Source organism: Oculina patagonica, chromosome 3, assembly GCF_052425735.1.
Source record: "Oculina patagonica isolate OP01 chromosome 3, crgOcupat, whole genome shotgun sequence".
NCBI classification, from domain to species: Eukaryota; Metazoa; Cnidaria; class Anthozoa; order Scleractinia; family Oculinidae; genus Oculina; species Oculina patagonica.
Genome location: NC_135760.1, coordinates 7,703,121 through 7,729,288, shown reverse-complemented (window position 1 = coordinate 7,729,288; position 26,168 = coordinate 7,703,121). Strand labels below are relative to the sequence as shown.

At 38.2% G+C, this 26,168-nt stretch overlaps 2 protein-coding genes across 2 annotated transcripts; one reads left to right on the top strand and one right to left on the bottom strand.

Annotated features, from left to right (window-relative positions):
• Positions 1–514: 514 nt before the first annotated feature.
• On the bottom strand, positions 515–21,750 carry LOC144646339 (uridine-cytidine kinase-like 1). Its single transcript, XM_078505892.1, has 22 exons — positions 19,475–21,750; positions 19,290–19,399; positions 11,973–12,026; positions 11,337–11,443; positions 10,822–10,882; positions 10,524–10,588; positions 10,014–10,058; positions 9,690–9,761; positions 9,526–9,581; positions 8,354–8,429; positions 7,610–7,667; positions 6,907–6,968; positions 6,788–6,804; positions 6,481–6,579; positions 5,559–5,652; positions 5,162–5,224; positions 4,276–4,398; positions 3,635–3,716; positions 3,475–3,500; positions 2,958–3,015; positions 2,140–2,238; positions 515–1,476 (listed from the first exon to the last, which is right to left on the bottom strand). The coding sequence occupies exons 1-22, from the start codon at positions 19,624–19,626 to the stop codon at positions 1,436–1,438; spliced, it is 1,620 nt and encodes a 539-aa protein (XP_078362018.1). The 5' UTR covers positions 19,627–21,750; the 3' UTR covers positions 515–1,435.
• Positions 21,715–23,504, top strand: LOC144646346 (homeobox protein TGIF2-like). Its single transcript, XM_078505901.1, has 2 exons — positions 21,715–21,891; positions 22,325–23,504. The coding sequence occupies exons 1-2, from the start codon at positions 21,849–21,851 to the stop codon at positions 22,969–22,971; spliced, it is 690 nt and encodes a 229-aa protein (XP_078362027.1). The 5' UTR covers positions 21,715–21,848; the 3' UTR covers positions 22,972–23,504.
• The last annotated feature ends 2,664 nt before the right edge of the window (positions 23,505–26,168 follow it).

The following is a 26,168-nucleotide window of genomic DNA, read 5'->3' as shown; positions in this document are numbered from 1 at the left end:
GAGGATGAAGCAAATAACAGAAAAATCACCATAAAACTACCAAAGAGGGCAAGTGTAACTTTGACTTAACCCCCGCGTTTGTCAACGTAGGTTAATTAAGATAGTTCAATGTTTTTCTTAGTATTATGCTAAGAAATTAATGTTTAAGGCCCCGTCCATACTGACCCGGGTAAATTTGAAAACGCATCTTTTTTCTCCGGTTAGGCCAACCGTCCACACTGAACCGGCGTTTACGGTCGCCGAAAACGGAGCTTTCAAAAACGCTCTCCAAAGTGGGTATCGTTTTCAAATTTACCCGGGTTAATGTGGACGGAAAACATTTTACGCGGCGTTTTCAAATTTAGCCGGGTCAGTGTGGACGAGGCCTAAAATGCCAGAAAAATTAAATAAGGAACATCTTTTCTAATTTTAGTTATTATTTTCGCGCAGTAAATTTTCGCGTCTCTCGATGGTCCAGGCGGCTCAAGAAGAACCTGAAGTTTGCTATTTCTAACCGTTTTTAAAAACGTTCTGATGTATCTATTTGCAACTTAGATATTACATCACCCTTACCATTTACATTATAAGTACCGGAATGAAGTTCTGTAAAACTCCGATAATACGCCCCGATACCACCCTCGAGAAAAGCCCTCCGGAAAATAACCTCCTACCCTGGGTATCTCGGGTAACCCCCCTCCCCCCACCCCATCCCTAACCCCAAAAGGGCTAACATTTAGAAGTTATAACTTCTTTCTCTACAACCCTCCTTTCGTAGAACTTGTTTTGTATTTTAAGGTCGTTTATCGAACTTGTTTTGTGTTTCATATTATGTTAAGAAAATTTTACCATTCGATATTCTTGTAATTCTTCCAAAGCAATATCCCTTCCAAATATAAACCCAAACATTTTTTTAAACGCAACCTCCCTTCCTATAACAAGCACTCCCACCCCCCCCCCCTTACCCCCCTTACCCTCCCCCTTAGCTTTAGTATTTTATTATTGTATATTTCTGATGAATTTACCCTGTTTAAATAAAGTTACTACTTACCTACCTACCTACCTACCTACCCCCAATCCCACCCCCTCGAAATATAAGCCCTCCCAAAAAAAAAGGCCTTTTGAAGAAAGCCCACAGCTTATCACTAGGATTTTACGGTATTTAAAACATTTTATTTCTATTTTCACGAGGTGGTTTTATGTTTTGTTATTACGAATTTGTACATGTATGTTTATATTTATATTTAGAAGATAGCCGCTGTATAAGCGCAATAGGAGTTTGAGCAGACATTATTTTTTTTATAGAACATGGAAAACCATCTTCTTATTTTGGTGAACAGTATGGGTTTCTACATATAAATGTTCTTACGAACAAGCGTGTATAGGGTTTATATTTAAGAACAAACTCTTCTTTACTTAGACATTTTACAAAAATGACTTTACTTTAATATAAAATATGTTAATAATCAGCTGTTCCAAAGTAACGATCGCCAAAGTTCCCTGAAAAATAAACACACATCTCTTTAATATATGAGGTAATGCAACTGAAAAATTCAAACAAGTCAATTTTTCTCCACTAGACACATCCTAATAAAAAAGCTCTCGGAAAATCATATTATTCTTTGGGCCCCTCCCCCTTGTTAAATTTCATTGTCTCTCTTTTTCTCCCATAGCTATTTCATCTTAGAACCCAATTAATCCTTGATCAAGTCCTGTTTGCATAGCTGATCAGAGCCAGTTCTTTATTCTGGTTTCCTGGTAGCATGAAGTGGCTAGGAGTATTGCTGTCCCCCCCCCCCCACCCCCACTTCGGCTGGATTCTGGTGCATTGTAGATTACCCCCCGCCCCCAGCCCAAAGCATTTTGTTTTCCCGCAGAACCCATTAAAAATCCTGGGTAGCAAGAGCCACTGTGATAGCAGCATCTTGCCCAAGAACAGAACACAGTGATCTTGGCAGGACTAGAACCTGAACCACTCACTCCAGAGTCGAAAATGCTAAACAATGGGACACTTTGTGGCATCATAAGTTATTAATATAGGTACTACGCCCACTTGAACCTCCTTGTTTTAACATTTTGTGGATATATTCATGTGAGAAAACTCACTTGTTTGAAAATTTGGAAGAATTTCTAAAGAAAGTCAACTGCACCCTAGTATCTTACCTATGCCAGGTATGATATGGAATTTATCGTTGACCTCTGGGTCAACAGCTGCTGTCACTATTTTTACTTTGGGGTATGCATAGGCTATTGTGTGAACACCTACAACAAAACAGTTTGAACTCGTTATTTCTTTTATATACATTTTATAGGCATTCTTTATGCTGTTTACATTCAAAGTAAAAAAAGTCAAGTTCTTACTATTCATGGGCACCAGTGGACAGGGTTCATACTCTTTCGAGCTTTTGAAATTCCACGACTTTTCAAAATTTCCTATGACCTAAATTTGACCATTTTTCTTGAATATTTTCAAAACTTATTTTGATTTCAGGTATGATTTTACCCTTTTCTTCATAAAAAAACCTGCCAAATTTATTTTGTACAATCAATACCATTTTAAATGACTTTCCATGACCCACACTTAAATTTCATGACCTGCTCAAGGCCTGGAAAATGAAATTCTAAAATTCCATGACCTTCCACATTTTCCATGACCCATATGAACCCTGGTGGAGGCAGATCCCTTAACATTGCCAGTCCTTAACTCTGATTTCCATAGCATGGAGAAAGCTGAAAATTGCTATCTCCCCTGAGGGTAAACCCCTCCCCCCCCCTTCCCTCCACCACCACGCATAACATTTCAGGAACAAAAATGGACCGACTGCTTGCAGTCTAATGCATCTCCACAGTTTGAGTCACATTAATTTTTGAAGTTGATACTCAACTGTTTCAGAGAGAGCGAACAATCACAATGGATGAGCAAGTTTTAATATAGCTAGTCTGTTGCTTAACCTTTCAGAGATCAAATAAAATCAACTTACCTGACTCAGCAGCAATGAGAGAGAGAAACAGGATATTTTCTTCTTTTACATCATGGTCCTGTCAAAAGAGTTAAATTTCAAGTTACGTGACATCAGACTGACCAAGAAGAACAATCACTTAAGTAATATTGCACATTGCCTGGTAGCACCTTTCACAATCAAAGAATGCATCCTCTCCCTTAGGGCTGGTTTACACTACTAATGAATTCTGAATCGGAGTCAAAAGGAATGTTAAGAGTCTTTACAAAAACTGCAAATCTCATCAGAAATGTAGCCCCCCATCAAAACGTTTTGATCTTTTCACTTTTGATTGTGATTGTCTGTCAGTCTCCAATGCTAGTGTAAACTACACGTAGCTCTAATTTGAAACCCTGGAAAGACCAAAAAGTTAACAAAATTCAACACCAATAACAAATTGACCCTCTTCCCTTAATATCAACACTTCATCACAGACAGTCTCTCAGTTTGAATGAAACTGGAGTCTGTAAAGTAGTTATCTTAAAGATGATCCACTTACCAATAAAACTCTGATGGCCATGAGAGCTGCAAAAAAGGAGATAAAAATTCAGTAAGAGGAGTGGACACAACTTGATCAAGCACTCAAAGTGGTGGTTTTGTGGTCTGCAGACAGCTGGTCAATGAATTTTGTCGCAAATAATTTCAAAAAAGCCACAAACCTGCTGCCCCTGTGGCCACGGTGGCATCCATAAGTATAACATGATCCTCACTAATGTCTTTAGGAAGGCGATGATAATGAAGCTAAGAGATAGACAGCAACGCCAGTGTTAGTTAATTACCTTACTTATTATGACAAATTTCTTTTAAAGGAGCTACATTATGGTTATTTCACAGATTTTTGAAATTAGTGGTAGGCAGCTTAACCCATGAAAAACATTATCTTTGAACATCTAAAGGAAGATATAACCTTATGAGTTCTTCAAAAACTCATTAATAATTCATAAAAAAAAATACAAAAGAAATTAATGTTTAAGGAGTGTCTTTATATCTGATAAAGACACAGCTAAACTTTGCGTCCAATTTTCTAGGCCAAAATCACCCCAAATCTAAATATTAGTGCAAGAATGAGTTGATCTACATCAGAAGATTTTGAAGCCGTTCAATAAATTCGCAGTTCGTGTTTTATACACTGCTGCTCATTTATTAAACATTACTAAAAATTTGGTGGCACATATGGAAAAAAATTAACATCCCCTAGCTGATTTTTTACAAGCACTTATTGATGATGTATTTGAAACAATAATTGTTAAGAAAAACTATATGTGATCATTCTTGGGAAATAAAGAGTGAATGGCCTCACCTCGGGTTCTGATGTTTCTTCATTAGTTTGAATGAGTATTTTTCCTATTCTGATGTCTTTACACACAGACTCCAGGGCTGGCTCCATGGTCTCCCCAGCTCGAAGTATCGACACACCACACAGCTGGAAACAAACAATAAAAGCTTTTAATAAGTGGAGAAAAATGCTCCAAATCTGCTTAGATCTGAGCCATCAGGGAAGGCAGTGTTGTGTATTGGTGCTTATCTACAGTTATGTTAGCATGAAGTGACTGGTGTTAACGCTTTGTACAAGACAAATCATAGGGAGTACTGCCACTCCTCTGGATGAGATGCCTAGTCCATCACAAGACAGCTCCTGGTAATTAAACTGATTGCTCTAACAGTTTGTCGGGAAACATTCACACTGTATCAACCGTCCAAGTAAAGACCATTTTAGTCGCTGGCTTTGGTGCTGGCGACTAAATTGGAACCAAAGTTGCCAGCCTGGCAACTAAAACTGAGAAAAAGGATTGAAAGTGTGGGCTTAATTTAGCAACTAAAATTTTTCACTGGCGACCAAACTTGAGCAGTCCGTGGCCAAAAGGCCACTAGGGAAAAAAATAAACTTGGAGGGTTGTATATATACTCGTGTTAAGGGAGGCCGTGAGACAAAAGTGTCTTGCCCTAAAACACAACACTGACAATGACTACGACCAAGCTTAGACCTAAAACTCTTAATCCTAAATAAAATCGCACTAAGTGAGGACAGTTCAGGCACAAATGTTTCATTTTTTGGGCCATAAATATTTTATATTATTGCTTGAAACAAAATACTGGTAAACAAAAATGCCAATAACAAAACTGGACAAAATGAAACAAATAGTAGGTTAACAACTACAAATCTTTATTATAATTACTGTTTTTACCCTTTTTCCTGCAAATCTTTTTCCTTCGTAAACCATACCTTCCATTGTTGTGACAACATGTCTCTAAAAACAAAAATGATATAGGAATTTTTTTTATTACAGTATGGTAACATTTTCTTAACTATCCCTTTACCCACTAAAAATTGACATCGAATCATGTTCCGAAGACTGAAAAGCGTTGTTGTGGTTTTAAAAATATGTACATGTACAACACTTGCGCTATCAAGACCCTCTGGTATATTTTGACTTTGAAGAGTGGAGGTGAAATCACATATCCAGTGGATACATTTAATTTTAATTTAAAGGTAGGTTTGACCAGTTTTGACTGTACTAAAGAAGAACAGTACATGTAAATGATGTTTCTGCAGCTGTGTTCTTGGAAAAAAAGCATACTTACTTTAAAAGGTAGGAGTGATAGTGCATGCTCAATAAGAATTCTCATCAACCTCTTGGAATAAAAGATAAAGTCATCTCTACTGGCCTGCTCATTCCTGAAAACAAAACAGACAACAAACGAAATAGCAAACTTCAGTGCATTCAATTACCATAAAAGTGCTTTTAGACCCCCCCCCCCCATCTCTATAAAGCCACCTCTTCTTCACTAGGAAACAAGCCCGGGGGGGGGACTCCCATATGAAACGGACGGGGATGCTCGTCGGAAATTTTGAAAAGAACCCCTAAAAGAGACCAATCTGGGTGAGGCTCAAGCCTTTCTTGACCCCTAAAAGATACCAAAAAACTAAGAATGGAGTTTATATTTATATATTTCTTCGCGTGTAACCCTAAACGAGACCATTATGGCTAAAAATATTGGTGTTTTGGGCGTTTTTTCCCGGAACACCCTAAGCGAGACCAAAAGTCCGAAATTTACACTCCTAAGCGAGACGACGAGCATCCCCCTCACTTTCATATGCGAGTCCCCCCCCCCCCCCCCGGGGAAACAAGGCAACTTTACACTTTTAAAGATATTCACACACCACATTAACTTATTATTGTTGATATTTTGTGACAATGTGTACTACCAAACAGCATTAAAACATAGCCAGCAGAGCCGCACAATCACATTCAGTATAAGCATGCACCATAATTTACTAGTGCACGCTTATAGCCAGAGCAAATTGCTTCACCAGATAAGTACCTGATAAACCAGTAGAATCAATATCAGAGTTGGTTTTGCATCTACATAGGTCATTTATCTCTGACCTGCACTCAACATGAACATGTAAGCGCTCACTTGCTACCGTAGAATAGTTTACAAAGTACACCAACTGCTACAAAATCAATGCATTGCCATTCATTCATCAATACAGTTATCTAACCTAATGATTGCATGAAGTCCTCTAACTTGTGATGTACTTTCTAAAATGCTTAGTGAGTTGGGTAGTGGTTGTCCCTGATGTGCTGACCGAAGCTGGGCTCTGTAAAATTAATATAGAACACACAGCAACAAAGTGATTATTTATAATACTAAAAGTCAGCCAGTGCATTAAATTCCTTATTAGTTTCCATCTCAAAATATAATTAAAATGTACTTACTGTTTTTCTAAATAATTGCTATGGCAGTTAAGTTTTCTTCAATACTCATTATTTTTTAAAGGCAAGGGAAACATTGAAATGTTTTCATACCTGAAATTGAATCCTCTCTAAATTGGAAAAGAAAGAGGCCAAGAAGTTATTCTGAGTGGAAAGTTCAAGTTACGCAAAGATAAAAATCCAAAGAAACTAAACCTAACTCTCAATCTAACCTGTTCGAGTTGTGTCCTCACATGACGTACAATCAAATCTATTGCAACACTATTCTCTCCACCTTGAAAATACAAAAATGCCTCCGGTAAGATTTACCACTGCATGAACTTAATGGCTTGATCTCTTCCTATTGCAAAATGTAGCTAATGATATGCAAGAAGCGAATGAATGAATGCGACATCAGATGTCCTCACGACAAGTTGCGCAGCCTGCAAGCTGATCATAAAACCCTTGTGAACTAACGTTACTTGCTTATCAAAACCTTAAATTCATCTATAAACTCTTTGAAAACTTTGTGTTCGTTCCAAATAGTCCGAAAATAACAATCTACTTAGGCAGAGAATATAGTTTTCACCTAGATACATGTATGTTTAAGGGTTAATCCAGGTATGGCTTGTTGTTTCATCTATAGATATAAATCAGGCCTGCAAGGGTAATTTCTAACAAACACAGCCTAAAAAGCACATAAATGTACATGTAATTACACATTCAAATAGATTTTTCAAAAGTTTTTTTTCAATTTCCAACATTGATAAAACAGTGACACAGACACAATTTCTGGAATTTGTCAATGAAAGTGGGCGGGGCAGCAATATAAAAATTCCTGCCCATTTTACTGTTTGGTGATTTTCATAGTACATTTTAATAGCAGCAAATCAAAACAAAATAATGACCCAGACAAGATACAACTGGTGCACTAACCTCTTGGAACAACAATGTCAGCGAACACAACTGTTGGTGCAATGTACTGATCAAACGCCTAAAATAATACAAACAAACAGATTTTAATAGATTATAGACCTTACCACAATTTGGAAGCCATCTTGGCAGGTAGGCAACACTGTCAGAAGTTAGTGTTTGTATGGGAATCTGATGGCAAGTTATTTTTGATTCTTTAAAATTGAATTCTAGACAATTTAGGAATAACAAAGTTTAGATACTAGGTAAAGGAACTTGTATAAGTCAAATTTGAAGGAAGTAGCTGGGCTAGAAGGCATTAAGTTAAGTTTTTAATTTTCCATACATTTGTCTCTAAATTTTTTCTGCGAACCTATTTACAATTACAACCACTGATCAAAGATTCGAAGTGAGAAAAGTGAGTTGAAAAAAAAAACAAAAAACAGAAAAGTCATTTTGTGTAGCCATTCACACAGTTATTTCCTTTAAAAATAATTATATCTACTAGAAAACTAACTGATTTTTCAGGGACAGCGGAGCTGGGAGGGGGGAGGGGGGGGCTTTAGCCCCCCCAGAATTTTCGAAAAATAAAGACTTACTAAGAGAAGGGTCTTTTAAGCCCCCCCACTTCAAGTCACTAGTCAGCCCCCCCCCCCCCCCCCCACTTGGAAAATTGCTCCGCCGTCCCAGGCTGTTTTAACTCTGAAAATCCAGGTTACATGTTAAATTTGTAACATCATAAAGTTACAAAGTTTGCAGGATACTTACTGGTTTCACAAAAGTATTGTACTGTTGCAAAACACCAACAAGGTCTCTCTCTCTTTCAGTAATGTCTCTTTTCAATCTAAGAAATTGAACAGGTATAGAGGAAAATCCACATCAACATTATCCTGTTTTCTGCAACAGACAACTAGACAAACAGACAACTAATTCAAAAAAATAAATGAAAAGAAAAACAAGTAGTTATAGTATTTCTAAACAACACAGGACGTAGTTAAAAAGTTGAGGGTTTTTATCCACAAGTGCCTCCGTATTATATTGGGAATAAGATGGCCACAAAAAATATCCAACCTGGAAGTACGAAACATCTGTAAACAAGAGGACATCATGGTGAGCTTAACCCGCAGGAAATGGAGTTGGATTGGGCATGTATTGAGGAAGGACTCCGGCGATGTGGCTAAAGAAGGTTTATTCTGGACACCAGAGGGAAAGCGAGCACGGGGAAGGCCTAGAACAACCTGGCGAAGGTCGGCCGAGAAAGAACTTAAGTCCCTGCACCTGACCTGGAATGGGATCCGGAAGGCGGCACAAGACCGCTCCCACTGGAGAGAGACTGTAGAGGCCTTATGCGTCCAATGGCGCGATAAGGATTGATGATGATGATGATGATAGTATTTCTGCTTCAAAGCTGCATACTGTAGGGGAACGCCTTCATTTCTGCATAGTGACATAACTCCATTTTGTACCTATTTGACGTGTAATTCTGTTTTACTTGCTTAATGGCTTGGGCAGTATACTTTATGGGCAAAATGTTCACTCTTACGGTGCCTTTCTCCACCCAGGAGTGTAAATAGGTACTGGTTAATTCATTATTTTGTTGGGGCATCCTGACAAATAAACTGGGGTTGAAGGAGGATAACTTGCGATGAACTAGTAGCCCCTGCAGAGGAGTCACAATACTTTTGGGCCCAGTTGTTCAAAGGGTGGATAACGCTATCCACCGAATAAATCACGATCCAGTGGATAAATGTTAACAAAACATACTGCGCTATCCACCAGATAGTGATTTATCCAGTGGACAGCATCACCATCTTTTGAGCAACTGGGGCCAGGCCATTTCAAGCTAAAGAAAACAGAAATAGGTGGTGGTATCTTGAACCATTGTTTGCAGAAAAAGGCCTTACTGATTTTGCCTAATATTTCTCATTGTTCAAACTGACCTTCTTGCCAACCGAATGTCAGGATCGGCATCAACAAAAACCTTCATGTCCATTAACTAAAAAGTAAACAAGTTCCAAAGTAATGATCCTTAGAATTTTATACTTAAATTTGAATGATTGTACATGTAACGTCCAAAACAATAACACAAGAGATTCTGCCTTACATCTCTCAGGTCCTTGTATGCAAATGCCATGATTCCTTCAAAGATGATAACATTAGCCCCATATAAATCGTTCTGTGGAAGGAAGAGACAGAAAGAAACTTTGTATTAAAGGCCAATGAGGATATGGTTAGAAACAGCAAGATAGCCTCAACCCTTTACCCCCTAAGACAAATGTGTTTTTTACATAAATTAAAAAATATAGACCAGATAGCCAGGTATAATTATACATTATTTGAAAGAGATGTATTAAGAGACTGCAGGACTTCAAATTTGTTTAGCTCACACAAAAAATAATACCGATAATAAAAATCACTTGCAACATACCTTCTGATCTAATCTGCTATGAGTTTTGAAATCATAAACTGGAACCTAAATGGGTGAAATAATAAGAATTGAAAATATATTTATAAAATTTGCTGTTTTTGCCATTGGGAGATAATTTGGTTTTATGGCCAGTACATCAGACTCCTCATCCAAATGTCTGCAGCTTGTGTAACGCCATCTTGGACAAGACATTGACAGTGGCTCTTTAACCAGTAAATCCATTTGCAGGCTAAAGGCTGTGGTGTTAATCTCTGATTCCTATAGCATGAAGTGACTAGAAGTATTGCTTTCCCTTGGATGGGATGCTAGTCCATCATTAGTTCCCCAGCATTTTGTCAGGTCTTCGCCGGTACCCATTTCTACACCTCGGTGGAGAGAGGCACTGTGAGAGTTACGTGTCTTGCCCAATAACACATACATAATACCCAGCCAGGGACAGAACCTGTTCACTCAATTCAGAGTTACATGTATGTGCTCACAATAAGTAAATATATCTCCCATTTTAATTACCTGTACACTTTTTCCTTCTTTCAACTTCTTCAAGACCTTTGCAGCCAAGTCAGCATCAAATGAATCTAAAAATATTAAAGAACAGAACTTAAAATTACTTTTTTATTGGCACTTAAAAATGAGTGTTGAAACCCCATCAGTGATTAATTTCTAAATATATCATTTATTTGTTACATTTCTTTACTCTCATAACAATACTTACTTTAATTGTGGGTGGGGAGGGAGGGGAGGTGTCCTAATGGCTAGTACATCAGGCATTACTTCAAATAAAATGCTTTCTTTGTTTTATGGACTTTACCTGGGTGGTCAAAGTTATACTCATTTCTGAGCGCTGCTTTATGTTGTTCTGGAGTTAGCACCTGTTGAAATTAAGCAAATAAATGCCATCACACCTTTGCCAGTACAGAGACGTTTTTTCAGTTGTGTAGCGGCTCTCATAAGCTTGTACATGTAATTCTACTGGTCCTCAGTGTACAGTATGTGGCCCATGGTCCGGATGTAAAAGACGCAAACGCGTATTTCTCACGTGTGAGCCGAGATTTGCCCTGTAGGTAACCGTAACATCCAGCTTACATGTGAAAAGACAACAGCTTCTGTGCTTACTGGATTACCCTATAATATCGAAAACAGTGGTTCGGTTTGACGACCCTTGGTCCAGACAGTGGATCCTTGGTCTCAACAGCACGCAATTTTGAAGGTTCCCAAAATTAGGATTCCCCTGTAGTTTAACAAGGTGTTGTAAATCAAGTGCCACCTGGAAAGTATCACTTGAGGCTTCAGAGCAAGCTTCAGCTTCAAGAAGACACATCTCACCTTGTAAAATGAATCAAGTGATAACATGCTGACCCAAGGAACTCCAAGTTGTTCTATGATCTTGTTTGCAACAGTGGTTTTCCCTGATGCACTCCCTCCACACAAACCTGTTGTACAATGTGGTGATTGAAGTCTTTTAAAAGTAAAACAACTACCACTGGGCCATACAAATAATGTTGTATTTTATAAATGCTCACACGTGATGTTCTTTCACATACAAAAGCTATATGGAAATTGATAAAATAATGTTAGAAAAATATTTATTGCTCAGCCAAGAGAAATAAGCGTTGACACGATCCTCACAATTGTCAATGGAAAAAGATGATGGAGAAAGAGAGTGCAGGAAATTTTTACTGGAAGTGAGGTTTGAGTGACTTTCTCGAACACTAAGTTTGGGCAGAAAGAGATGTCTTAAAAGAGCTACATGTACAACTCAAACGGAATTAGTCCAATCTCCATCAAATTTGGGGACAAGAAATTAAGAAAAAACTGTGTTGAGCAATTTTTGACTGAGCTTTTGCTTGGGCCAAAAAATTGCCACAAAAACAAGCTGGTTGTTCTATCTGGTGTGGTCCTTAGGCAAGGTATCAAGGGAATTTTTAATGTATCAAACATTTAACCAAAAGCAATTTTTACCTATGACAAATGGCTCTTTAAGCTGTCCATGAACATTATACCATGGAGGGCGGCCTAGAAAGGAGAAACATTTTAAGAGATCAGTACAAAAACTAGGAGTTCTCACATTTTCAAACTACTTATTCAACACTGTAAGTTAAGCAAAGTGTAAGCTTGGTTGGGGCACGTTTTAAGGGGCATGATTAGAGCGGTTTTCACTTGAGTGTCGAAAGTAATTTGCGTTTGCTTTGGTTTTGCGTTCACTACGCTTAGTGATTGGTTTAAAAATTTCGCGCCACTTTCTCGGCCAATCAGGAGTAAAACCAAAACCAATTGTGACTCGCTCGCGCACGTTTTCCCGCGCTTCGTGCCAACTACATGTAGTTGCTTCGAGTTTTGATTGGTTCACTGGATTGTCTGTGTCCTTTGTGATTGGCCAGAGTAATTACTTTGGTTTTGGTTTTACGACACTCAATTGAAAACTGCTCTAAGGTCAGTTTCCAATCATTGTTAAGAGCGTCTGCGTGTCATCTTACTTCAACATAGGCTTTGTGTAGACCACTAAAATTAATGAAAGCTGGATTTTTGCTTTACTAACTGTAAAATTCGCTTACAAGTGTTCTTGGGACTCCCCCTTGGCAAAAATACTGTAAAATGCTGGTTATAAACCCTGGGCTTCTATTACTTCATATTAAGAGGTTTTGGGTGGACTTACAACTGGAGGAGCTTACATCTGGTGGGGATTGTAAGTAGGGCTGCAACGATACACCGGTTCACCGGTGAATCGTGATATTTTTTTGTCAAGATTTGAATATCGGTATTTGAACAAAATATTGCAGTATCGTAAAACAATAAAACATTCTTCATCAACATTCAGAAATAACTGCTTTTAATTACTTTTTACTCAAAGCAAAGCTCTCAATAGCGATTTATTAAACTGATGGACAAGGAAGTTCCATTCTGCTTCACTTCCGATCACATATTCCTTAAAGATGCGACAATTAGTTGTTGACTGACATAGCCTTGTGTGCCCACAAGCAAAAACATTTGGTTCATGAGAACTTCACTTTGCAGCGTTTTCGCTGCAGATAAAGTGGAAAAAACTGAGTTTATACCAACAGAATTAAGAAAAATTATTTTAGCACTTGTCAGTTGTATGTGATGTTGTATCGTATTGCGTATCATACCGTGGCACTTTGTATCGAGGTACGTATTGTATTGTGAGAAAATGTATCGTTGCAGCCCTAATTGGAAGCAGCATAAAAGCATCATTTGGAATTGAGCACCAAGAAACAAGTTTGAGACTCTCTTGAGGAATATACATTCAATTTGTAAGAAAGTCACTCTTATCAACCCTTTTGATCTGCAATTTATACATGTAGCTAAAAAATTCAATACAAGAATGCAAAAGTCAAATAAGGGCTTCTATCCGGTAAGAATTTTTTTTTTTTTTTTTTTTTTTTTTTTGGTTTGCCAAATTGTAATACAAGTTTGTTTTTTACTTAGTTACATTTGTAGGAAATGGTTAACTTACGTTTTATTTAAAGAATGATTTGTGATTTGCACGTACTCTTTTCAATAGATAGTTTACTTTTGAGGAAAGCAAGGAAGGCTTCGAAATAGTACTGTTCTTGTTCTCTTGAAGCAGAGTAGATGTAATACTTGGCGATTATCAGGCAGAGGTTTAAACCAAGTTGTTGGCCAAAGTTGTTTGTGAAGCCGTATATTATGGTTTTGTCGTTCAAGTCAATAAAATCGTCGTTTTTAACATTCCACCAGTGGGAAAAGGTTTGCCAGAAAGATTGCACGTCCGGGCAAGAAACAAAAAGATGTTGTAAGGTTTGTTTTTGCTCGCAGACATGACATTTGTCATGTTGAATGATCTTATCTCTGAAAAGGGTTGCATTAGTTGGCAAGATATGATGTATAATTTTGAATTGGAATATAGCGAGCCTAATATCCTTGGTCACTTTAAAAGGAATGCTGTAGATAGTTTTAATAGTTTTCTTATCAAAGTTTGCTTGCCACATTCTTTGTTCTGCTGTGGGAGGTATGAATTTCAGCCCGATTAGAAGTTTCGAAGCTGATTTACATGAAAGCTTGTCTAAAGGAATTTTCTCTGCATATTCTAAACAAGTGGGTGCGTCGGTGTCAAGTTCTTTTAACAAGCGGATCCAGTTTTGGGGGATAGAGTTGAATAAGCAATAATAAGTAAGAAAATTTGTTTTGATGGCGAACTTGCGGCAAAATTTATCAAATGTCAGGAAGTTGTTTTCATAGAAAATGTCTTTGATTTTGGTTATTCCTGCAGCATGCCAACTATGGTAATAAACAGAGAAGCCTTCGATCTTAACAAACCGATTGTTCCACAGAATTTCATTGAGAATCTGTTCTTTATTTGCTGGAGTATGATTATTTATGATTTGCCAAATGCTTAAGGCATCCTTATAAAATTGTATAGGTATATCTAGTTTGAGGTACTTTAAATCATAGTTGCATTCTAGTAGGAAAATACCTCCTACCTGTTTTAATAGTGTGAGAGGTATATGGCACCAGCTTGCATTTTCATTGCTTTCGTGCAGCCTTCTTACCCAAGTGACTTTCAGAGCGTTGTTCATTATTTCGAAATCTGGCAGATCTAAGCCACCCTTAACTTTCGGGCCTATCATGGTGGTATGTTTAATTTTAGGTTTGTTGTTCCAAACAAACTGAGTAATGGTTGCTTGAACTGAAGATTCAAATTCTCGGGGAAAAGTAAGTACCGATGTATTATAGACTAGCTTCGAGAGAGCGAGGCTTTTAAGAATGGTTATTTTACCGTACAACGTGAGATTTTTTGATTGCCAAAGATTAAGAAGGTTCTTCATAGACAGTAGTTAATTGCCTATTTCTATTTGAAGTACATGGACAATGATCTGCAAGCAAGTTAACCTATGAAAAGGTTGGATAGAGAGGGCTTTTATCCCAGAGGGCTTATACCAAGAATATTTTTTTTCGCTAACACACAGATGGGCCTATAAGCAGGAGGGCATGTTACAGTTTTGAAATGCCCCAAAAGTACTCCACGGCAAAACATTATGAGAAATTCAGTTTTGACTGTGTTTTAACTTTAAAAAGCTAAACGAATCACGTCGTAATTCACACGCACGGTAGTCATGCTTTTTAACAAGATACCACTTGAATAATCTTGATGTGTGGACAATGTTAATTTTGCTGTTCTTCAAGTTACATGAACTATACAGTGAAGTCCTTTCAAGGTAGAGTGAGACATACATGTTTTTTTTTTAATTTACTGTAGTCTTGATACAGTCAAATCTCAATTATTTGTACTCGTAAGGACTTGCGCAAATAATGTGAGTATTCATGCTCTGAATAACTACATGTAAGACATAAACCACAAATCAAAACAGGAGAAATCAAAGTTCAAATGATCAATACTTGGCTACACTCTTTGCAGCAAGTTACTCAATGTTCCCCTAATAGCTTTTTTCTCCATAAGAAACTTCCTTAAATTTATCCTCTGTGATTTATTATTGCAAAAAGCATATAATAATATACATTTAAAAAAATTTAGTAACACAATAGAGGAAGATAGATAAACCATCAAATTGTTTCAATACCAAGGCAAATTTTTCTGCAAGATTTTTAAAGTTTGATAATTACAGCTCTGGGATTTTTAGTGATTTCCTTTGATAACGCTCCAAATACCAGCTGTCTAAATCTGAAAAGTGATTGATTCAGCTTATCAGTGAGAAGTTCCCAACAAATTAAACTGAGAGCTATGAACTTGCTTCAATAAAGTTGCCATCATTTTTTTTGTTTCAACATGTAGCAAGTTGCTGAAGCAGTAAATAAATTACTGAAGTTTCCTTCCGAATTGATCAATAAGTTGCAACTTGTCGAAAGGAACAGGGCTTGCATGCCTCTATCTTGTTGACAGTCTATTTCAATATTCATTACATGACACGTTGCTCAACAACCTTTGATCAGGAGTTGAACCATTTGTGGCTCAACAAACATTGAACCATGTAACACAAGACTTATAAACTGTTTTGAAAACATAGGTACAACCATTAATTTGGCAAGAAAAGCTATGATGTTTAGAACCCTAATGAAAATTTCAAGTTTAAAATAAGCTATTAATAATACCTTACATTATGATGAATATTAAAACACATAACAAGAGTATATTACCTTCGTATTCTTGAATTAACTACTAAATAATTACTAACAGCTGAACAAATGGCAGAAAATGTGCATGTGCATCTGTGCATGTCACCAACTTCAATATTTTCAAAGAAAAGTTTGTCAAAGTAAAGCTATTATTCCTAAAAATCATAAACAACTAAGTAGCTGTTTCAGTGAAAGACAAGTTCAACTTATTCCAAACCTGGTTAAGTCAATGTCAGTAATGATTTGTAAAGCAAAAATATAACTATGTTGAACAGAATAACCCAAAACTTTTTCAAGTTGTTTTTTGAATTTTTTCAAAATAAGATCTGGCATAAAACCTTTCGTGTATGAAGAACAGTTTAACCTGTAGGTTCATTTCCATGCATCACCATTGTTTTAGTTTAAAATGAACTTCTGATCAAAATGGTATCAAAGTAGTTTGATTTGAATTTTTCTTTGTTTTAGGATTATGGTAATAAATCTGGAACAAAGGAAAATAAAAATCCAACTAGTTAAAAATCATTTTGCCAAGAAATTCTATTTAAACTAAAAAAATACTTTTACTTGGCAGCAGAGACCAAAATTCACAGTTTTTTAATAAGTCATTTACAACAGACCTATTTTGTGACCTTTGGCATTATATAATTTGTGCAAGTCATTATGATTACTCTCTGTTGTGTCCATTTGTTGACTTAATGAACAAGTCTGTCTTTTATGGTGAGCAATAGTTATATAGCCTAACAACTACTTCTATATAGAGGTTTGTGTTGGGGGTTTAAATTTATCATTGGTTTAAAAATTTTCAAAGCAGTTTAAGTTTTCTTTTTTTCTTTAATAAAATAATAATGGAGGGGGGCGTAAAAGGGGTACGATAATCACAAAACCACACAGAAAAACTTTCAAAAACTGCAACACCACGTTGAATTTAACCAAAAAATTTCCACAAACCGCGAACTGCTTAGTCAAGAAAGCCATTATACCACAGGTTTAAAAAAATCCGCAAAACAGGGATACCGCAAACTTTTCCCCCCCTCCCCCACCCACATAAATATGATCAACTAACCAACAGAAACATCAGTGCCTGAATCTAGAGCAAGGATCGCCATAGCTAGCTTTTCTAATACAGTAAAAACCCGCGTATAAGAACCTAACATTTAAGAACCTATTAGGCTAAAATTTCATTTTTAAGCACCCTTCACATAAGAACCATTTTAGGCTAAAATTCTAAAACAGGTTCTTATTTTCAAAAAAGAAAAAAATAATCTTCTCAAAAATATATTTATAACACAGTCTGTACATATTATAGCTACAGCATAGTTACATAAAACTTGTCCTCCTTGAATATAATTACAGTATTGTATTATTTTATTTCTTGAACAAAAGTTAAGAACCTAGTTAGCCTAATTTTACACTAAATACCATTTATGTAAGAACCTGTTTAGGCTAACTTGAAAAAACCTAGGTTCTTATACGCGGGTTTTTACTGTACTAACCCTACATTCCTTCTCTACTTGGGAGACTGGTGTAGAAATAAACAAACGGTTCATAAGTGTTGGTCAGAAATAACATATTCATATTCAACTGCAGCTTAGACTGTCCACAGCCTCTCGATTTTTCAACGCAAAAAAGCAAAAGGAAGCGAGTGCGAAGCACGAGCGCGCGGGGGGAGGGGGACGGGAAGCGAGCGAAGCGAGCAAAAGAAAAATAGAGAGGCTGTAGTCATCTTTGAATAAAAGTGGAAGTATTAGACTCCTCCCCTTGTCATCGCTTTGTAATTTACAACTCCGCCTCTTGACCTTTCAATTAAATCGGACCAATTAAATTTGAGCGGTAAAGTGCTTGTTTAATTGACTAAGCAACAATTTACATAAACTACACGTGTGGTGACAACAACGCGTGAGTTTTTATTTCGGTGTTGAGGATGTCGTCTGAGCCGACTTCTTAAACCCCCAAAAAACCTGCAAAAAGAGGCAGAAAGCCGAAATCAACGGTCCCTCCGATTTTTGCAGAATATGCGGGTGCTCATTCGCGATTCACTTGGGGAACTTCGGCAAGACATTGTACATCTCTACGGATAATTTATTTGTCGAGCGAAAACGCGAAGGTGTTTTACGGCGAAGCTTGGCAGACGTCTTGGTCGATTTGGGAATTGCAGTGCAAGACGAATTTCGTTCAAGTACTGTGTTGTTCATCTTGTGCATATAAAGCTAAGCTAGACTTGCAGCAAGCAATGTTGAATTTATAAAGAAATCTTAAGCGTGTAGATCCTACAAGGCAAGTGGATCGTGACAAGCAATTCAAAAGAATGTCACGTTCGCCTCACACGTCCTCGGCGAGGCAAAAGTTATGCTGGCCAAGTGATTCGCCAAAAGTTATGCCGCAAAAGCTATGCCTATGCTTTTTAGCGGCGAAACAACAAGAACAACAACATTCCCATCTTCTTGCAGTTGTTTCGCCCTAGCATACAGCTGGTAGATAAGGCTTTTCCGAAGCCAGTCGGTAAAATTCCAACTACGTCCTTCGAACAAAGGTGGCGAAGAGCCTCTTTCTGCTCGTCTTTGCGCGACAAAACGTTTGGAAATTTCTTCAACGAGCGTTCCAATAATCGATTCATCACAAATCACAGCATGTCAACATAATCGGCCGTTGTTAAGGCGATGACACTTTTGCCGCCTCTCAACCAATGGGAATTTTCCGTTTCTGGGGAAACGGGAAATTCAATATTTCCAAAGATGTCTACAGCCCCTCTATTTTTTTCGCTCCCCGCCCCCCACCCCCTTGCTTCTTCCGTTTGCGCTGGCGTCCAGTTCTCTCGCCGTTCTCACCGTGCGCTCGTCGATGGAAAAAAACACGAAAAAATAGAGGGCTGTGGACAGTCTGACTGCAGCTGACAATTTAATACTTAAAAGCTCCGTAACATGATTGCAACTGGTTCAACTAGAGAACATCCATTTACCAACAGGAGGTTGGACGGAAATTAAACTATGGACTTTACACAAAAATCCTAAATGACAGACACATGTCTCTAGACGATAATTCAGCATTGTTTTTTTTATGTAGTATACATTTTCACTGACGGGCAAAAAAAGCAGTAAAATTTCCTAAATACCTAAATGGGTTAATCTCGCCAATTAAACAGTACCACGAAGATAATTCTAAGCTTACCTGCGGTGTAAATCGTTCTGTTTGAGCGACGGAACACTCGAACGTTGTCACTTTTCGGTTTGAGAGGAGAGCTGGGGGGCTCTTTCAGCTGCGGCGGAGCATCGCTTATACTGTCAAAAACCAGACGAGAAGACTAAATTACACGATAAAGTGGTGAATTAAAAACAGTGCATTAAAAGTATTACCTTTCACAGCTTCCTGAACTGTCTTCATTCGGAGAAATGGACCTTAAATCAAGCGACAAGGCACATGGTCGTTCGGACTTTGCCGCCATGTTTGTTGCTGCGTGATGACTTCGGCGCACATCGTGATGGTATCCGCCGCTGTACAATAACATTCACTGCGGGCGCGACTCGGCTTGTCAAAAAATTTCTTTCGCGGAAAAAAAATACATTTGTATTGTATCCAACATGTCAAAATCAAAAACGAAAACTTTATCAACCAAGTTCCGGTCTCTACGCCCACAAAATGCTCTTTACATTAACAAGCCAATTGCTTTCTTCATAAAATAGTTAAAATTGTGTTATCTACCGCAAATACAACTGAGTAAACCTCGACCACAAAAGACAATACGGCAACCTCAAACTCGATCCAGCCACCGAGAAAACCAACAAACGCGAAATGGAATATTAAAATTTTAATTTTTTCGTTCTTGATGTTTTTTGGCTCTTATAATTAGCTTTTCGACTAGACATTCGCGGCCATTTACAAGTCACCTTCCTCAATTCGATGCAAATTACCAGTGTTGTGTTTTTGTCCTTTCTGGTACCCACATGTAGTTTCGCTGAGGGCGAAGTTGTAAAACGTGATTCGGCTATGCCAAGCTGAGTTTTCAGGTCTTTTAGCGATATTTTCTATTTTGAGAGTTCGATAATAAATAACCTATTTTACCCGGCGTTACAAGGAATTTGTTAACTGGGCTATTTCATTTTTCTTTTTTTTTTTTGACACTGACAAGCGACTCGGAGTTTGACAGGTGAAATATTCCAACAGATCTTGTTCAGGTGAACAATTAACACTTTAAAGCAGTAAATTTTAAACAAATCCTGCCATTTACAGATCTTTTCGGATCTTCTACTTACATAAACGATTCAGAAAAAAGAAACAAAATTTAACACTCGAAAAGCTTAAGAAAAAAAGCCGTTTTGGGGATAAATGGAATTGCTTTAGCTCGTATCGAGTGAAAATTTAATTGCCATTGTTCACTTGACTCTCGGTCGCTTGGAACTCGGTAAAAGAAATCTTTAATTAGCTACAAAAGTAACATCTATATTGGATAAAAACGCAGTATAAAAGAGTACATATTCGCAGGGTTTTTAGTCGAAGAAACTTAAAGTCTTATATTTTTAAGTGCGACGAGTGAATACATAGCTGGCTAAAAGTGCTTGAACATTCGCGTAGGCGGTATCCAAGTGACGTATGAGATGACATAGCCTGCGGGATATGATATTTATTAGAATTCAACAAGTAAAGACGTCGGCTCGAATATTAAAAGCACCCAGCTAATGGATACGTGTTTTATATCGGGATAATAACATAAAACCGCATCCGTGGTCAGGAAAGTGAAACGATTTTTACACTTCCCGATCGTTTTTTGCCGCGTTCGTAATTTGACAAGCGCTTGTTTATCCAGCGTTTGACAGCTCGGAGATACGTATTCCATTCTTGATACAAGGTTGACTGGCTCGCATTGTTCACAAACAATATTAGAACATGGTCAATGCGGCTTTCAAAGACGAAACAATACATGCGTTGGGTTGACAAGAGTAACTCCGGTAACCCTATAAGGCGTTAGATACTTTAGCAATTTCAGAAAAATAGGAAAAAACAACCGCGATCTAACTCCCCCCCGAATGAATAAACTGGAAATTTTGACGAGCAAAAATCAAAACAAACCCTTATTAAGCAGGCCGTGACTCCTACTCTTCACTGAACCTGCGAATAATTTATTCCTGTGAGTTCTAATTTGGTTTAAGTTGGAATATAATAGCACATCACGGGTGCTTAATTTTCATAAACTGAATATCTATCTATCCCAATATAAAAGATTGGAAAGCGAGCTCTTTAAAAGGAATGGAGTCCTCGGGGCAATAAAAGAAAACTGACCAAAGTTAAATGTTCTATTTGTTGAGAAAATTTCATTTTCGCTCAAGCCTCGGGATCTTTAATGTTTGTTTTGGTGAAATGAAACAAAACTTTGATAATAGACTTGCGAAAGGGCAGTCAAAATTGGCGTTAGGTTCTGAAACCTGAAGTAAATAAAATCACCGTATATCACAGTTCCACGTGGAAAATTTTCCCAGTTGTCCGCGGAAGCCAATGAAATTCGAGCGCAATTTAAATAGATTGTCACTCTAAGCCAATCGCGTGCCGTTATTATATTGTAAATTACACAAACACACAGCAACGCTCTGTTGCACACACGCTTTCATCTGTCATTAGTGTCAAAGTCTCTTCGCTGCTGCAGGTTTCGCAAACAGTGCTCTGCTTCAAATTCTTCGCCTCGTCCTTTCTCCTACTAACACAACGACAGCCCTGGGACGCGTTCCGACAAGAGACATGGCTCCCCATACGGGCAAGGCATCAAGGACCAAGCGTTACCGTAAGTTACGGAAGCCGGTTGAATGAATGTCATTTGCAGTAAGCCATCCAAATGCGCAACGCCTCTCAAAGTCTGAATGAATGAGTTGTGCTTTTGACAGTGTTGACTTCGTGTTTGTGGGGGAAAATTCTCGGTCGGGATTGCATCTCTTTTTTGTTTCTAAACCTTCTGAGTTGTCTCAAATAAGATTCCTGTATTTTGCGCAGATAGAGAACGTAGGGTTCCAGACGAGACATGTCTCGTGATTTCACTGTTGTTCGTTCGCTGTCGATGACAGTTGAGGTAGTTCATAAGATCAATACATGTCTTGATGCGACACTAACATGATGGCGCTTACATCCGCGCGTGGCGCTCGCCTCTCTAACTTTGGACAGTAGAAAACTCGTGCCTTCCTTTAAATCGTTTCTAACCATAATTTTTTTCTCTCCCGCAGTGGACGAAAACGTGGAAAATATGAGGGAGGAAAGCGAAAGGGTACTTCGCGCATCACGTGTCACCGCGAGCCCACCGCCCAAGAGAAGAAGAGGCAACCTTCCGAAAGATTCAGTAAACGTTCTCCGACTGTGGCTGTGGGAGCACAGATTTAACGCTTACCCCTCCGAAGCGGAGAAGCAGTACCTTTCAAAAGCCGCCAACCTATCTGTGCTTCAAGTATGCAACTGGTTTATAAATGCGCGAAGGCGAATACTACCCGAGATGATTCGTCGCGAGGGACGAGATCCTAGCAATTACACCATCACGCGAAGAGCGAATGTCAAAAATCCTTCACCGAACAGCTTGTACCAACGGAGTTTATCGCCCAGCCCCGAGAGGCAGTTTGAGAAAGACTTTAATCGACACGAGCAAGAGTCGTATTTTCCTGTATGTGATTATCAGGGACGGTTTGAGTACGTGGGTTGCGAAAGCCCTTCCTCGCAAGGGCAACAGGACAGCGAGCCAGAAATGCCGGCAAATGAACAAGCACAGACATTAGACGCTTTCAGCAGTATCAATTTATTAGTGGAGGTCGCACTGAATATGGACGAATTTCGTAAACAAGGAAAAAATTGCTTTCAAGAGGTAGCTTCATTGTCATGCTAACTTTTAGGCAATTTGAAATTTATATCGCATGTAGACTTTGTGTTTTCTCATTGTACCCGGGAATCCTTTGTACATTGTAATGAATAATAGATCGTTGGCTCGCCGAACAGAGCGCGACCTGACTTGTTGCGTTACCTGCGCCGCCTGCGCCTTCAAGGGTAACTCGAATAATGGTTTTACTTGCAAGCGCGTTTCATCCCTTCTCGGGGGCACCGCGCGAGTTAATTTGGACTCAATCCGCGCTTTGCGCGCGCCGGTCGTCCGCGGATTAAACCACAAAGTATCGCGAAATTTAACAAGTCTAAGATTATGTAGATGCGCCATTGTTTTGTCGAACGCTGTGTAAATAGAATTCTGAAATGACGTTGTGACAGACGAACTGTGTCAAATGACAGTGCCTACCGGTGACTTGAAAGCAGCCAACCGGCTTTCGAAATGAAATTGTCATTTGTTTCTAATTTTCTAGCATGGCTCGGTCAAGTGAGTCAGCTTTGACATTTGCTCTGAAATTAAAACTCGAATCCTTCACCTAAGCTCTTGTTGTGTTGTTGTTTCTTGAGCGTGTTTTGTTCTTGTGTTAATTCCGTCTTCTAATCCACAAGTGTAATAATAATTACCGCTGGTCCCCGCATATTCCTTGCCCCGCGATCGATAAACCTCTTGGATCATATCAGCGACATCAAAAACATTCTCTTTATCAACCCAGAATATCGCAATCACATCTTGCAATAATAACCCTCAAAACACCCGGAACATAGAAAACTGAAAGTGGCAATCACTCATGCAAATTTACAAATAATCTGACACCGAGATCAAATTTGCAGACCAAATTATTGGATTTTCTGAAAGTTCTCGAAGATTAAAACTCCTGGACTGCATCGCTTGTTTTCCGGTGAGAAAAAGCGCGTTATAAACGCGAAAAAAATTATCAGTGAAGACAAATTACTGCTTGCTGAACGGGTCAATATTGTTTTTAGGGATTTATTAAAACGGAAACCCCGACCATATCCGGGTATATCTCCCAGCAAGGTTTCAGACCACCAGAACTTCTCACTTTAATAAAATCAGCCGTTTATTTAGCGAAGGTATCAAGTTTTTTAAACTATCTTTCAGAGCGCAGACTAAACTTCAATCTGAAAGGCCTTAAAAGTTTCTCGTCGCAGCTTTTCACTCTTATTTGACCAAAGGATCTATTCAATCTGGTCGATCACTAACACGTTTGTTCCGGGCATTTTCAAGCACTCTAAGAAAAGAACCTGTCGGCACAGCTGATAAAAGTGTTAAAACGCCTGGTTTGTTTGGTTGTTTTACACAGTTTTATTTATAAAAGGTTTTGGTGGAGACAGTTCTCCAGAAAATATTTTGTCCATGGGCGAGAAAACCTCATGGTATTTAATGTGTAGTTTAAGCATTATGTGTGGATAACATGAGGTAAATTTTCAAGGAAGGTCACAATTTTGCTACAGGGATTCATAGCAGGTCAGTTTTCAAAAAGACAAAGGAACAAAGGAATACACAGCCGCTCTTTAATAAACAATTCCACTACAACTGACAAGCTCCCAAGAAAAAAAATATGAATATTACTTTCGTCTCCGCTGAAGTTTCACGGATGAGTAGAAATTCTCTACATATCCAACGAGATCTGACGACCCGATAACCATATACAACCCTCTAGCTAGACCGGTCTTTGTAGAGAGCTGTGCATGGTAATTGGCTACTTAAACGCTACTGTCAGGTACCCGATCTTTTGAATCGAACATTGCCAACAAAAGTTAACGCAGTAAACGAAAAATTACGCACAAAATGGCGAGAGAAAAGAGTTTAATTAAGGACCTTTTCCGCGCTAAAAATATGTTCAAAAAGACATTAGAGAGTAAAGAAAAAACATTTCTTTTGTTCAGTTTTACGGCGTAAACAATCGCCTTTCTTCTAACTTGCAGATAAATGGTTTCTGTGGAGACGGTGCAACTTTTCAAACATTCGCTCACCGATTTCAATCCAGCTGTACCGAAGCCAATACTGGAAAAGTGTACCCTGTAACGTGCACTAACGTAGATTCGCTTTCCTATGTAACTGATGATGAATGATAGTAACTTTTCACTTTCAATCATAGAAAGGACTTGAAAGCGAAGCCATTGAAGGCTTCAACTAAAAGTGCTCAGTTAACCAGTTGAGCTGATTTCGAATTTTGATGTCAAAGGAATGGAAACTGGCTGAAAATGTAACAAAACAGTTTGACGTATTACATGGGAAAAGCCTATCGTTTTAAAAAAATAAAACTTCCTTTGCTTGAGAGCAGGTTGTTCGTGTGGTGTCTGCGATTTGCCTATTCATATTTTGACAAGCCGACTGACAATTTCAGGCTAATTTCATTCGTGGTAACTTTCCACTGCATAGCTGTACTAAAACGTCCGTAGAACTTCGCGCAAACAGAGTATCAATTCACCAGGCGAATGCCTAACTATATAATTCGTTTTAGAAATCATTTTGTGGTTTTATTCGCGAAATACTGAGACAACTTCAAACACGTGCTGTCATTTCGCTGTCACTGTCATTTCTTAAACTTCTAAGTATCTGTCACGAGTTACAGTGGAAATTCTGAGAAGTATTTCTCTAGAAAGACAGTGGCGAAATTTAAGCCGAAACTAAGCAAGCTCAAAAACGAGAAAACTTTTAATTAGTACCAAGTAAAATGGATAGCGAAAAAAAATCCAATTTAACATACCTCATTGTTCTATCCAATCGAAAACAATACGGTTGACAGATGTAAATAATATTGAAATTAGGCAGCTTATTAGCTAAATGCTTTAAAAGCTTGCAAACTCGACCGACCAATGGTAGCTTTTTGACAGCTTATCGCAAAATGCTGGAAAATCGAAATGCTTCAACGGGACTCTAAGTTGCTTCAACGCGAAATTATCAACATAAGAGATTGACAACGTTTTCGGAACATTTGCAGAATTGATTCCGTAACTCATTGTAATAATTGGATTTTTAAATAAATGTTTCCTGTCATGTTTGTCAATCAGAGGTTGATATTGTGATATTTTAGTTAAATTCCTTTTAAATTGGCCGGTCAACTTTAATTCTGAGAGACGCAAATAATCGCATTTTCGATTCAGCAAACCCTTAACAGCTGGATAAACGAACAAGCTGAAACGCTGAAAGACCATTTTGAGGACAGCGTGATTGAAATG

What these genes read in the sequence shown, in the direction of transcription:
- LOC144646339 (XM_078505892.1), bottom strand. Translation starts at nt 19,626, where the DNA reads ATGTTATTGTACAGCGGCGGATACCATCACGATGTGCGCCGAAGTCAT. An exon ending in CGTGGCCACAGGGGCAGCAG is followed by an intron (nt 3,501 to 3,634) that starts GTTTGTGGCTTT and finishes CCTTTTTTGCAG; the next exon opens with CTCTCATGGCCATCAGAGTT. An exon ending in CCATATCATACCTGGCATAG is followed by an intron (nt 1,477 to 2,139) that starts GTAAGATACTAG and finishes TTTATTTTTCAG; the next exon opens with GGAACTTTGGCGATCGTTAC.
- LOC144646346 (XM_078505901.1), top strand. Translation starts at nt 21,849, where the DNA reads ATGGCTCCCCATACGGGCAAGGCATCAAGGACCAAGCGTTACC. An exon ending in ATCAAGGACCAAGCGTTACC is followed by an intron (nt 21,892 to 22,324) that starts GTAAGTTACGGA and finishes TCTCTCCCGCAG; the next exon opens with TGGACGAAAACGTGGAAAAT.